The sequence below is a fragment of the Fulmarus glacialis genome, unplaced genomic scaffold (assembly GCF_000690835.1).
Source record: "Fulmarus glacialis isolate BGI_N327 unplaced genomic scaffold, ASM69083v1 scaffold39667, whole genome shotgun sequence".
Taxonomy (NCBI): domain Eukaryota; kingdom Metazoa; phylum Chordata; class Aves; order Procellariiformes; family Procellariidae; genus Fulmarus; species Fulmarus glacialis.
In genome coordinates, this window is record NW_009225805.1 from 24,400 (window position 1) to 39,382 (window position 14,983).

General features: G+C 41.3%; 1 protein-coding gene across 1 annotated transcript in view; it reads left to right on the forward strand.

Moving 5' to 3' along the window:
• SAMD3 (sterile alpha motif domain containing 3) overlaps positions 1-12,943 on the forward strand; it is a 25,859-nt gene extending 12,916 nt beyond the window's left edge. The window contains exons 5-8 of the mRNA XM_009582599.1: positions 9,850-10,053; positions 10,445-10,616; positions 12,333-12,415; positions 12,659-12,943. Coding sequence (XP_009580894.1) covers positions 9,850-10,053; positions 10,445-10,616; positions 12,333-12,415; positions 12,659-12,943 — 744 coding nt within the window. The remainder of the gene's footprint in view (positions 1-9,849; positions 10,054-10,444; positions 10,617-12,332; positions 12,416-12,658) is intronic.
• Positions 12,944-14,983: the final 2,040 nt, after the last annotated feature.

The window sequence follows — 14,983 nt, forward strand, 5'->3', positions numbered from 1 at the left end:
AAATCCTCTGCCAAGAGGACCAGACGAAAATCAGAGAAGACCTCTGTGCCAAGAGGACCAGATGAAAATCAGAGAAGACCTCTGGCCCAGGAGGCATCCAGGTAGAAGCTGGGCACCATATGTGCTTGTTTTTGTCGTATCGTGCAGTACAAGAGCAGTGAAGCTGGTGAGAACATTCTTGCCATAAGGCTGAGGCTTCCCCTTAACTAAGGAGGCTCAGAGAGCGAGCTTGTCTCTGAGAAAATGGATGGGCCTCCTGGCTTTAAACAGGAGGAGGATTGTCGAAAAGCTGTGTGATGGGCTTCCTGAGTTTGGCCAAAATCCACATTAAGATCACCTTAGGTGCCCAGAGCCAGATTTAATGACAAGGCCTGGAAGGCTTAACCTGCACCAAGTACCTGGTTCAGGGCAGGTGTAGAAGACAGTCCCTGAACCAGCCAGCACGAGGGAGCTAATTGTTGAAGGAAGCCAGCCATTTAATGGGGTGAAGCAGATGGTCTATGCTGTCTTTTGCCTTTACCCTTCTTCAGCCTGTGCAACCTTTTGCCAAAGTCAGACTGACACTGAAGCTGGGCGTCTGCTTGAAGCCTCTGGGGGTGGTCTTAGGGCTCATTGTGAGGAGAAAAATGGTGATGGAAAAGTTGCTGCTTTGGGGTGCTTCACAGAAGTTTACCCTGTTGGCTTTATGCTCAACGTGATCTGGAAATCTTCTGATGAAAGAAGGAGTCAGGATTGAGTGATGTCTACCCTGTGAGCTGGAGTTTCTTTTACCTCAAATTAGGTAAATTAGGCAAGTTAGACATTTCCTAGGGATATGTTTTCTTTGAGGTGATAACTAACATCATGTTTGTCAATGAGATTATGCCACTGCAGGAGTTAGAAACTTGAAACGAGGTTTCAAGGAGTGTGGCGAGAATAGGATTTGGAGGCGACGGCTAGAGAAAAAGGGAGGAATGAGGACGAAAAAAAAGGCATCAGCACGGGAAAAAGGTAACCAAATGAATTAAATGTCTGTAAAACTCTTAAAGGATGAACAACTTGTGCATGAGATGCAGAAACTCCCTTGGCCGAGTCTTGTGGTTGAGCGGCACCATTGGCAGGTATAGCATTAGGTGGCATCTATACTGTGAATGCTATACACAGATGAAGCAGGGGTGACAGCCCCTTTTCCTCTAATATTGAAGTCTCCAAATCAAGTGCTTGAATGTCTGCACAGCCAGAACATGAGTGTGCATATATGAATGATCGCTCAATGGCTGTACTGTTGTAATGTGATTTTTTCCTAAAACTTTGATGTGCATACATAGTGTGTGGTGTTGCTTAGCTAATATTTTAAAATGCTTTTAGAGCCAAAGCAAAAGCTTTAAACACAAATTCCTGGTGTTCATCTTCTGCTTCACCTTCTTATTTATGTCATTCAGTATCTCCATTGTTCTGTGAGTTAACATAAAGTGTGAAATATGGGTTGTCCCTTGGTAGAGGAACACAGATTTCACCCATTTTGTTTATGCTGTGTGTTTGGCAGCCTAAAGATCAGAAAGCAGTTGTGGTCAGAAATAAACTGACTTCTGTGGCTTTGAAAGTTTGCAGTTAGCATTGCCATGTGTCTGAAAGCGTCTGCCTGGCTCAAAAGAGTAATTATGTGTAACAAAAGCAGAGCCTCCTTTAATTAAACATCTTATTTAAGTACAGCGTGGATCCTGCAGTAGGTTACATGCTCCTTTTGCATGAAAGCAGCCTGCCCATGCTCTTTCAGCTGTCTTTGTGTTCAGTGTCTGGACATGAGAGGTGGTGCAATTGCGATGTCTTCTCGGTTCTCTCCCACCCTCTGGGGCAAGAAGATGGGCCCTGAGTGGTGTCCAGGTTACTGCCTGCCTTTCAGATTCAGACTTGTCCCAGATCAGTCTGCGGAGTTTTGGGTGTTCTTGAGCAAATCTTCGCTTTCTAATGATCATAACCTGGTTTGAGCATTCGTCCTGATACAAAATGCCCCAGTGTTCAGCATACTAAATGCCATTATGATGCACCTGAAAGTCACCACAGAAAAAAGGCTGTCCCTTACAACAGTGGTATTAAAAACTGTTCCGTACACTGTGTTTTTATGATGCCTTGTATCTGTATGTATTCCAGACAAAATAGCAAGACCCACTTTTCAGTATTCAAAAATCTAGACACAAGATTCAGATTATGCTCACTTAACTACCTGTGAAAGCTGTTTCTCATCCTGAAGAAGTTACAAAACCCAATTAATGGAAAAGATTAACCCAAGTCAGGGTCCCACCATGCTCCCAGTGTGAGTATGCAAGCATCATGTTCTTTGTTTAGGCAGAGAGAAGACATTGAAACTGCTACTGTCAGGCTTTCTCGCATAAGTACCTTGAGCATTGATGCTAACTCTGATGCGGGTAGACTCAGCAATCAAGAAGTGTTATTGCATCAATGCTCTAAGCAATAACATGACTTGGAGTATGCATTGGCATCTAGCAAAGGAAAATTTGAAATGTTTCTTTCAGAGGAAATATTATTAGCTGCTGCTGGGAGCTGACAAGCAATAATGAAAGGCAATGAAACAGCTGTACCAGCACTGCTACTCATCAGCAACTCAGTCCCAAAGTATGGTGTAAAACGAGCTCCCATTCAGTGCTGGCACCACCGAACCTTCCTATGTGGCACTGCTGTTCCAGAAGATGGTTCTCACTACCATCGCATGGTTTCTACCCTTTCCAGCAAGCAGATTAGTCTCCATCCAAAGGAATTCCCTCAAAGGAATATTCCCAAAGCATCCCAGGTGAGGGACCTGAATCCATGGTTGGCAGTGAACAGACAGCAGGATGCAGTGCAGTTTCCCCACATCCATCTCTTTAACTCTACTGGTCCTATTCGAATTCAGTCTCTCAAACTGAGGAGTAAGTAGGTCCTGTTGGCATTCTTCAAAAAAAGAGATCCTGATCTTTGCCTTTAGCAACAGCTAGGCTGTTCCATTCAGGAACTGGTGTAAACCCTTGTAAAGAGCAAAAGGTGCCTGCTGTCCTCACCAGCGGAGTTTTCATCACCCCGTGATTAGGCAGTCATGTTACTTGACATTAATGACTTTTAGGATTTATGACGCTGGTTTTCAACAGTAACTGAAAGCTTAGATAGACCTTGGTGATACACATCATGTCTAAGAATTGCTCCCTTCTTCCCCACAAAGAGATGTAGCAGCTTCACTTCCCTGGCCGTGGCACTGACTAATAGAAGTGCCCCACTAGCTGAGGCTTCTTGCAAGAATAGGGTAATATAATCTCTAGCTGTATCTTGGGAAAAATCAAGATCCACCAAAAGGACATTAAGGGATTGGGCCTTTATTTAAACACCTGTCTCTGACCAAATGACTAACTATCCTCTTGCTTCAGGAAATGGGATACATGAAGGATTTGGAGTCTAGTTGTTTTACGTATGTATGTTTTCTTGTTTTTAATGCGAGCATCTTAATACAATCTACTTGTATATGGTGAGTTGAACTGTGAATATGAACTGGACGTCACTGTCAAAAGACATCTGGAGCGTGAGCAAAGAGCCCCACAACCTGTGTGGCTCCTAGATCTAGTGGCTTTAGTCACAGATATCTGAGATGCCAAGAAGTTAAAGGTAGTTGCGGGCATGGGCACTCAGGGATGGGCCCCCTACTGCTGTCACCCTTTGCATGTGAGCCTAACAGAAGGGCTAAGAGCCTTGGCAGGACCATCCCTCCCTTGGGCAAGGTCTAGGTGACACTGACGTACAAGTACTGGATATCCTCTGCTTACCTCATTAACTTCCTTTCTGCATCCTTCTGACCTTTTTCTCTATTCTGTGGTATTTCTCAGGAGCTTGTGACAAAAAGGCAGCTTGTTTTTTAAAGGCATTGAGGTAAATTCTCGTTTGTTCCAGAAACACTGTTTTTTTAAAAATCAAACTTTCATTATTTAAAAAGAAATTCTTTACATTGTAAGTATGTACATTGCCAAATAAGACAAAATTCTATACTAAAAAAAATAATTAAAGATCACCAATTAACATTGTCCTTATCATCGCAAGGGAAATGGATGTTACTGGTGACACAATTCAAAATCTGGCCAGAGGAGTTTGGGTGACCTCAAGAATGAAGGATTCTTCATTTAAAAAGGCTATTTTTTAGTTCTCTCCTGCACACATGCTGACCTCTTACCTTTGGCTTCTTTTCTTCAGACATTGAGATAGGAGATCCTGGCTTCTGTCTAGATAGGATTGCTTTTCTGCAATGTATTGAAATAACTGAGGTTTAACTTTATTGTCACAATTTTACTGGAATATTGCTGTGCTGTCACTAGCTTTCTTGCTTGGATGGTTAAAGTGGAGAGGATTTAGAGTCCTCCCTACATTAGCATGCGATAGGCTGATAACCGGTTGAGTAACCAGCTTTCCAAACCCAGATTCTTCCTGTTCACACCAGCAATGTTAAAGTTAACTATAAAAGATTTTAAATCACACTTGAACTCATTCTCCAATAAAACTTAAAGTACATTGCATAATGGTGTCCCACTGAGGTAACTTCTTTCTCCCGAAAGAAAGCCACCTCTGTTACTTTTCTACTTACCTTAAAAATCAACCTGTTGACAAACTAAAAACTAAAAGGAGAAAATGAAAACATTCTAAGTGAACTCTGCATTTAGGTGCAACTGAGTTAATATTCATTGCACTTTACTAGAAAAAAGGCAAGTTTCCGAAATAGGAAGGGCTGAAGATAGTGGAAATTGAGTTATAAAGCAAGTTACACACTGAACATGTTCTGCTACAAGCAGAACATGTAATTTTGTATTTTTTTAATAAAAGCAAGAACTTCTTTGGATATTAGAATCTAATAAATCATTTGTGTAAAATTCAAGTGTTGCCAAACTTTCCTGCTCTATCGAAAACCTTCAGATTTTATTTGAATGAAACTATCCTTAGAAATAATGCACAACATAAATGAGAATGCTTTTGCCTTTCAGATTTTCGGCTAGGTTGACTGAAAACAGCTACTTATCCACAAACATCTAAGCTCACTATTCTTTAACTCCACACTGGTTCTGCTAAAGATAATCGATAATAATTCGACTTAATGTACCAGTGAGGTCCCATTGCTCTGTTCAGTTCTTGACCAAAAAACATGCAGCACTTGCATTAAATCAGTTGGAATTAGAAATATGCAATGATTTACATCCATCCTCCCAGTTATCAGCTAATCTATATTTACATAGCACTATATACTATAGTATATTGTTTGTATTCCCTAGTAGGAATGAAACTGTCCAGAGACAAAATGCAATGAAGTGATTAGACATAACAGGCACAGACCTGCCACTGTATTAAAGCCAAGGAGTCCCCAAAACCATAGCAACTTTGGTCGCTAATGCCAACCCTAGAACTCAGTATTTGCTTGCTCTTTCATTGCAAGCATAGTTTTACAACAGCCCAAGCGTTTTACATCATACTTCCCATCACCCATCCTCAAGATACTTTATTTGTTATGTTTCCACTGCACTTTAATAAATGAGAAGTAAACTCTGAAACAGCAGTGGCTACTAAGGCCAGTAGAAAACTGTTGTTAATCGGTATCCGAACGGTACTACTACAGACTTGGTACATTTCTGGAGCTCTATTATTTGACTGAAGTCTTAAGATGTGTTTTATGGCTGGGTGTGTATATCCATTACATAGACTACTAGTTTAAACAAGCTATGTTAAAGAGCTTGAAGTTCAGAACTACCAATGCCTTTCTTCAGCCTAGAAGTGCAGCTTAAAAAGGTGAAAAGCTTACAGATAGTGATTGTTCTAAGCAGGCTGAATGCTGCAAGAGAACCAATTCTACCACTGACTTTTGCTTCTGTTACTCATATGTAGTGGATGATTTACACAATGAAGTTTGGCCTTCCATCACATTTTTTTTCCCTAACAGATAAGTATGACAGCAATTCTTCCTTATACCACTGCCGTATTTCTATTGGTAGGTTGCCATTGGTGCTTACAAAATGTCAAATGGTCTCATTTAGCTAATTAATAACGTCATTAGCTAAACTAGCTCTCAAGGACAGAGCTGACTACATGGAAAGTCCATCAACGTGAGCAGTGTTTGCCTTGACAAGGGGGACGGAGATAAGCTGGAGTAAAGGTCACAACTTGTTCTCCTGGGTGTTTGTTTCTAAGCAACCCAGCCAGTTTGTCTGTGGTTACAGCACACTGGGTTGAGTTTGTTTTGCTTTCCTGCCTCTGCAAGTAAGGCACTGAAGGTGATGGCCCCTCTGGAAATGAGCTGCTGTGCTCCACATCAGGTGGCTGAAGAAGCTCCTGCTCTACAGGCAGAAGGCTTGGAAGCAGACCCACGGGAGAAGCCAGTAGTAACAGAGCTGTTTGGAGTCAGACACTTCAAACTAGCCCTTGCACAGGGTAAAACCCATAAATGTAATTAAAAAGCCCCAAACAACAGTCCAAGTTTGTGTGTGTGCATGTGTGAGAAAGCACGAGCATCTTGAGACTGACAAGAATGGACCAACACTTGTTTTTGTGCAGTGGTCACGCCGAAGCAAGAGATAGCCCATCCAACTTAGTGCAAGTTAACAGGTTAAGGCACAGCTGAACGGCCCACTTGGGGATGTGTGAATACCAGAATAGTATTCACAGTCAGTAACCAATATAAATCAGATACCAGAAAATACCAAACACTGAGGCAGGGAGCTTGCAGAGATGACATATACTAGCAGTAAAACAGGACTCGGATGACTGTGAGCGATCCACTGGAGATTTACCCAGAATTGTTTTTGTGGTTTTCTGCCTTTTCTGCACTGGTTATAAAGGCTTTTCAAACAGATGAGAAGCAGGAAGCCTGATGCCGCTAAGGGACAGGCTTTGGGATGCACTCTCCAGGTGCAGGAGTGCTCGCAGAATATAAAGCCGTACCAGAAAAAACAGACAGACTTTGCAAGGCTTCTCAGACGAGGAGTTCCGGCAATCACGTTACTGGGACCATTCTTCATAGGCAATGTTGAGGCATATGGCTCAGATTGTGTGTCACTAAAGAGGTTACAGAATAATACACTAAAAAGTGAGCAGTAACACATTCCCAGGACCAGATGAGATTTGTGCAAAATTTTCAGATGTGTCCAAGGATAAAATAGGTAATTTTCTAATTGTGATGTGCAGTTTCTCTCATGAAACATGATACTAGAAAATTGGAGGTAGCTGATTTGATGCCAGTTTCTAGAGTTTCAGGAGAGAGCTAGGGAACATATTGACCAAGAAACCTGCTGTCTTTACTGGCCAAATTGGCAAGAACTGTAATGCAGACCCAAGAGATGAACGCATTGGGAAGGAATCAATGGCGTTTCTGTAAACAGAAGTAATTCTTCATAAATTCATGAGTTCTTTGAAATATTCAACAACCCTGAAGTCATGGGAAATCCATCTGATAGTTTACTTTAACTTCAGAAGAGATTTCACCACACGCCTTTCAAAGGCTCTTAGAGGATATAATTTGAGGGGATAAGCAGGAAAGTCCTTGCATGCATAAACAGTTAAAACATAGAACAAAAAAGGCTAAGTAGAAATAGTTGGTTTTTACAGAAATCTGGAAAAAATTATTAATGCTTAGTTTATGCAGTTCAATAAATTTCTAAATGATGTGGAAAAAGGAGAATAGTTGCCTGACCACATTTGGTGATGCTACTAAGGGTACTAAAGACAAAGACTGACTGAAGAATTTCACAAGGACCCCATGCTACTGAGTGACAGGGCAAAAAAACAGCAGATAAAATTCAATAGTGATAGATGTAAAATAAGGCCCAAGAAGAAAACCCAGTCCTAACAACATTTACAGTGATGGGCTCTGAGCTTATTATTACCATTCACGAACGATAATTTTATATTATGCCAAAGAAAATTTGGCACAATGCTAAGCAGCAGTCCAAAAAAGTATATTGAATGCTCAGAATTATTTAAGAAAGAAACAAAAGGGAGCACATTATTCCACTGTATGCACCTGTGGTGTCCCAGCATCTCAGCTAGTATTTGAAGTTTAACTGTACCCATTTCATAAAGGTTGTAGTGAAATTAGAAAATATGCGAAGACAGTAACAAGGATAATTGAAAGTATGGACCAGCTTTTATAAGTGGAATGATTCAATAGCTTAGGACAGCCTTGGCTGGAAAAGAGGTGGCTGAGGTCAGAGTATGACATAGTTATAAAATTACAGTGGCAAGGAGATGGCGAACAGGTATGGAATCCAGTACGGTAACTAGAAGGCAGAAGCAGCAGGAGAAAACAAACAAAAGAAGGCATTTCTTCTGACAGGGCATAGTTAAACTGCCGCATTTAACGCAGGCTGTTGTGGAAGGTACGATTTCATGAGAGTTGGAAAAGTGACTGGAGAGAAGTAATGGAAGGAAAAAAAAAAAATCTACTGAAGGCTATTAACTATGAAGACGTAACCCCAGTTCAGTGGAGTCTTGACAGGACTCAGGGGAAGTACCACTACGCAGTCGTCCTTACTTGCCACTTTTTCCCAGCACCCCTCTCAGCCAGGTAGAGGAGGGTATTGGACTAAATCACCCGACCCACCACCTCTGTTCCTGTGCACTGCGGAAGAGGACAGGAATGCCTACTCAAGCTGCTCACAAACAAACACTACTGTTGTAATGCAATTAAGACTACAATCCTCTATTAGAAAGAGTGCAGACTGTGCTGAAACAGCATCCTAGCAAGGGCCGGGGGAGTACCTGCGGGGGTCCCAGTAGGTAACTGTCCTGCATACAGGGCTCATCTTCTTCTGTGATACCAATGGCTGTTGAAATCCATGGATAGAATAGTAGAAGGGAGAGAGTTTTTTAATTGTGTACCTTGTGCAACCATTTTTGGAATACCACATGCACAATTTAAAAAAGGATGTTAATTAAACTGGAAAGTTTAATTGCACATACAGAGCACTGTGAAGCAGTTGTGGATGTTGTACGTTTTGCAGCTCTATGTCTTAAATGTTCTGGGGAACAGGATGAAGTGTCTCAACTCGCTCTGGTGTTGACCCACAGGCCACCACTGACATAGACGACAGCTGCATCAGTGACAACACGTATGGTAAAAGCCAGTGTAAATGCAGCCTGAGAGTGGGAACTGTACTAACAGTGCATCTGTATGTTGTCTCAGCTTGTTTCAATGGACAAGTTCACTGCGTCCTCTGGCCACTGCCACAGATGTACTGCTTTGCATAGCCACTCCTCTTCCTAGTAATTACTGGGTTTGGATTTACAGCAGGGACAATAATAATAATTTTGAGGAAGACTGTTAACAATCTTCAAGTCCAAAATAGCTCTTTGAAAACACTAACGGTCAAACTGCTCAAATAATGCTTTCCATTAAGAGTTTTCTTAGTTCAGTTGGTCTCCTTGGGGGTAAATACTTCAGTCGCATAAATGTGAAAGTTAGTTGTCCTGCTTTTAGGACCTGTATGAGTAAGAAGAAAATACTATTTCTCTTGGTAATACAGAGTTAATATTGCTAAACACTGAGTCATCATTAGAACTGCCTACTAATTTCCAATAAACTACAATTAGGCAAACCAGACTCAGGCATAGGAATTTCATGAATATCCTCAAATACATAATTTGAGCTTGGGAGACTTGGCTGATAGCTATAGTATTATATGAAAACAGATCTTAATATATTAGTTTACGAGGGTGAGTTCACAGAGCTGGTACTGAAACCACACTATAGGTACTTTCTGCTGAGCTTTACACTTTGACTACACTCAAATCACACAAGCCACAACAGATAAAAATGCTAGCTGATTTGTTACAATTCTGTCCTTCATTTCTTGATAGGAAGAACCTGTTCATCGTGAAGGCAGTGCAATGGGTGTACACATTAAGTGGCTTAAGCAAGAATATATGAAAACTCAAAGGAACTGGAAAGAAGTGGATGACAGAATGAATGTGACAATAGAAATACGGAGGAAGATGATCCGCAATAAGGCACCTTTAAAAGACATTCTTAGACTATTTCCTTTCTTAAGATGCCCTTATCAGGTAACAGAGCTATTTTTAATAATGACATTGAATTCTATGTTACAGATGTGATACAACTGTAGACACATATTTTAGTGGATATTTCCGGTGAAGTATCCATCAACATTGTGCTCTTTAATCTAATTCATATTTTTGCTGCTAACCCCACTTCAAAAGATTCACCAGTCCTGTGTTAAACATGCCACACACACCACCAGTGGGTTTTCTGAAGTATTTTGGTGTTACTTGATGTATTTCTTCCCTGCTTTGAAAAGAAACGAAACACCCCCTCCAGTTTATAACCTGATTTTACTGAGCTAGCCTTATCCTGTCTTCAAAGCGTGCACCTCGTGTTGTTTTCAGTTTTGGTTTTGAGGGTTGCAATAATACCAAATTTTTCTTTTTCTTTTAGCTTTTTAGGGAGTTCCAGCTTCTCACACACATGGACATTTATAAGAAAACAGTTGAGATTTTGGAGATTTACTCAGAAAACATACTATCTTTGTATGTGGTGAGAAATAATCCAATTAACATTATGCTGCAAGAAAATCTGAAGCGGCACACAGAGGAAGACATTCTGAAATGTCAGTACAAATCTCCTATGCTCTGAATATCAGAGTTTTGTTGTAGCTAATTGTTCTTACTTATGTAACTAAACTAGCTCTAATTTTACTGCAAAAACATTTTAAAATGTTTTAAACAGTTGCTTGAAAAATATATAGTGATGGGGAAGCATTAAGAATAAAAGCTAATAAATTACTAGGAAAATTGTCAGTCAGTTATTGAAACGTTTTTTTTCCTATTGAACAAAAGATTGCAGGTTTGATAAAATTAGTAACTGCCTTAAAATAAGATGAGCAGAATTATTTCTAGATACGTAAAAAAGTGCTTATTATTTTCTAAAAATGCATACAGAAAACAAATTTTCTGGTTTAGAAAGAGAAATAGTCCCATAAAAAGAGATTATTTCCTTTAGAAAGAGAGGAACTGTTTCTATGAGTGAAGCCTTCATGCCAGTGAAATAACAGAAGTAGCAGTTACCGCTACCTCTACTTCAAGTACCTCGTCTCTGCAGAGACACATTGCAGGAAAAAGTGCACAAACTGGTACCTCTGGAGAGCAGGTACCACAGTCATGCAAAGAGGTCCGGGTACCTGGGTGTGTTTGGCTCGCTGGCTGCGAGGGAGCAAGGACCTGCCACCACTCAACTTCTTTCAGTCTGAAAAGTCTGGGAGTGCGGTTCTGCAGGGACAAAACATTGAAGGAGTTACTCATAATCTTCCTTCTTCCCAAACTGCAGCTGTAGACGCCTATGCCTGAGCTTAGCTCTGTGAGAAGTGCTCCGTTGACTGACATTTTCTATCAAACAAGCATAATGCCAGGGTGTCAAATCAAAGGCGACACAGTATGAACACGTGTGTTTCCTATAGCAGTTTCACTCCTTTTATTACCGGGTCGTTTCTTAAAGAAGTAAGCAGAGTAGATTAACATACTGGGTTTTTCTTCCTTTAAGCTTAAAAACACGAGTACTCAATAGCTCATGATAGATTAAAAAGTGTCAACGAACAGCCTAATCCAGAAAGCCTTTATGGACTTTCTACTCATACCTTTGGCCTTAGAAAAATATGGACATTGCAAGTAATTTCCCCTTTTCTTAGACAATATGCCCACAAAGATTTCAACTCATACCTTAGTAAAGCCCCAAAGGCTTTACTTTCCTGTTTTTTTCTTTCAAACAACTTGACCTGGCACCTAGATAATAAATGCCTGACAGGACAGGTTCAGTGAAACGCACACCACCAGAAGTCTGACCTGCAAAAAAGATGTTACAGTCATTAATAGCTGAACCAGAGGGGTGGTGGCTACCACATCCCAGGAGGTCCTGCAGCACCAGCTTGTACTGCAGCCTTCAAAGTGGAGTCCTCTGGCAACAGGGCTCCCCAGAGACAGCTGATTTACTGGGGAGGGAGTAGTCTGGGCACAGGCGATGGGGGCAGGAGGGTTACTCAGCTCACAAACTCCACTAGAAGCAACCCAAAGGCCTACTTACTTATTGTGAGAGAAATTTAATTGTTATATTGAGTAGCAGTGTCACGAATGATTTGAGTACTACTGCCCATTGCCAGCTGAGGCACCTAAACCTTCACTGTGGTACAAACTACTCTTCAAAATACACTAAACAACAGTTCCACTGCTGAGCTGTTAACCATTTCATAGGCTGCAATCTGCTTTTCCAGGATGATACTGCAGTGCCAGAACATTTTCATTTGTTATTTAGCAGAAATCCTTGCCTTTGACAGATATGAAAATGACTGCTGCATGTTTACTCCTGCCAGATGTCTTTGGAGACGATTCCAGTCTGTTTGCTGCAGTGAACGAGGAGGTAGGAGACAGAGCACTGACAGTCTTGGTCTCTCTTCCTCCTATGAGCTGCCTGGGCACATCACCTGGCCGTTTGGTGGCTCACGTGGAAAAGGATGACATTAGCCTGCCTTTTGGGTAGAAGGCAAATATTCATAGAAATACTAGCTAAATTCAAAGCGGTGTTATGCTTACTTACTTCTCCGACCTCTTCACCAAAGCGATGCTGTGACATCGTTTGAAATACCCTTTTTTTTTAATTTAGGTGAAGGTGGTGACACCAGTGTTGGAAGTAAAAAATCCCTTCAATGTGAATTCATGCGAGTTTGCACTGTATGTAGAAAGAGAAGAGCTAGCTCAGCTCGATGACTGCACCATGGCCCTGGCGGCGCTGGTGGCTGCATTTCACGTGTTCGATATCCCCTGCCCAAAGAGAATCCACAGGACGCTCAACTTCCTGGAGTCCCTGGTCTTTGAGGTGAGGAGCCCAGCATCCCTGCCCGCCCAGGTAAGGAGACAGCTGGAGGTACCCGAGTATCCCAGTACCTGATGGTGTACGCAGCACTCCTCCTCAGGAGCACATGACATTTTGTCAAAATAAGTCCCTTTGTTGTGAAGATAAATCAGTGCCATTCTTTCTGGTGAAAGTGTATGTATATTTATAACTCTGTTATGTTTAATAATGTCCTTTTTTTATTGTACTGGCTACTTTTTTAAAAATGTAAAACCTAAGCATTTTCATTATTTTAAATGGAAATTCTAGAGCAGTCTACAGGCAGTAGAGATAATAAAATTTTCTAGACTACTGCATGTGTCGTATTATTTTTTTATATGGAGCATTTAAAAGATTTGGATAGTCTTTTGACTGTCAGAATTTAAAAAAAACACTTGTGAGTTAATGTGAGCGCTTCGCTGCTTCAGATGCTAATACATTCAATGTTTTTAAGTGGCACAAATTAATTGTTAACATCATTTCATTATATTGCGATCACTGAAAGCCTACTGTAATAATTTTTGTGTTTTAAAATGGTGGGCCCCTGATTTATAATGTGCAGGATGATGAATTTCATTTCTCCATGCATGAAATCTTTTCTTTTTCTTTTTTTTAACATTAATCCTGAATTTGCTAAATAGGAATTCTGAGATGAGCTCTCAAAGTAGCAAGAATGACTTATCTGGGATGCAGCCATGTGTGTTTGCAACCACAGCTTTGGCAATGGGGAGAGAACTCCTCATTTTCTTTCTGAATTTGTTCCCCAGAACAAATTGGCCTTCTCCACATGGTGACTCTCTTATCTGCCCACACAGAGCAGAGGCCCTCTCCTCTCTTCTTCCACAGCCTCCTCTTCTCCCTAACACGCTCCTCTTAACTCCTGCATGTCTGGAAATCCCAGGGATTACTGCTCGACAGTGCACAACTTCGGACAAGCTCCTAGTAATGGAGAGTAGCAGCAGCAGCCAGCAAACACAACCCATTACATTAATTAGAAATTAAAATGGCTTTTTATTAAAACACTGCATTCTACTGAAGAGATCAATCTCCCACCAGTTCTAAAAATGTCCATGTAGGCAAAGCAGCATTTGTGGTCACCATGATTCTTTAAACACACAGCTTGGAGGACCACAGAAGTTTTGTTAAAGCCTGGCTGTGCAGGGGTAACTCCAATGCAGAGATTAGAGTGGGAGACCCTGCAGTATGAGGGAATTGCTGCATTTAATGACCAGGCTCTCTTGCTAAAGTCTTAGGATTTTTCATGTGGCTCCCATGGAAATCAGGGGACAACCTTTACCTGTGTGACAGCTGGGCTACCTCCTCACAACATACAAAACAATACCAACTGCCGTCTTAAAGATTCCGTAGGCCTCCTGACTGTTTTTAGTTTCCAGCTGAATTTGTTGGCTGTAGTTTTTGTGAGAGAGGTGGCTATACCCTGCTACCTGATCACATGGGATGCAAACGTAAGGATTATGCCTGTCCTGACTGTTGTAAGTGAGAGCTGTACGAACAAAAAGTTGGGCTCTGTATCATTTAAGTGAGGTTTATTCTACATCTTGCAAACGGTATTAATTCAAACCCATTTCTTAAACCACAGTACTTTGTAAGTAGGTATATAAAAATTCAGGGAGCTGCTAATATCCCCAAGTAATCTCTGTTGAACAGCAAATCTCTTCATTGGTTCTCACTGCAGGCTACAGAGCTGGCACACGAGAGAGACACAGAGGGTGAGGGAAAATAAACTACATGGAAGGACAGAAGGAAAGAAAACAGAAGAATTTGGCATTTTACTGATCTGCATGGGCAACTTCAGCTGCTGCCAGTGACAAAATCCAGGTCCATAAATGGGATTCTGATTGTGACAGCAGCGGCCCGTGAGCCTTAGGAGTAAGTGTTTAGGGAGAGGGCAGACAGCAGTAGCCAAGTTGCTCTTTTAAACTCATGGCCACATCGAGCTACAGTGAGGAATTACTCCACACCACCCTTGGGAACAGCCGGGTTCATCTGAGAATCCTGGGCACACACACATGTAACAGACGGCTCCAGTTCAGGTTTTATTTGTATTGTAGTACAATAAGAGTGCAATTTGAATGT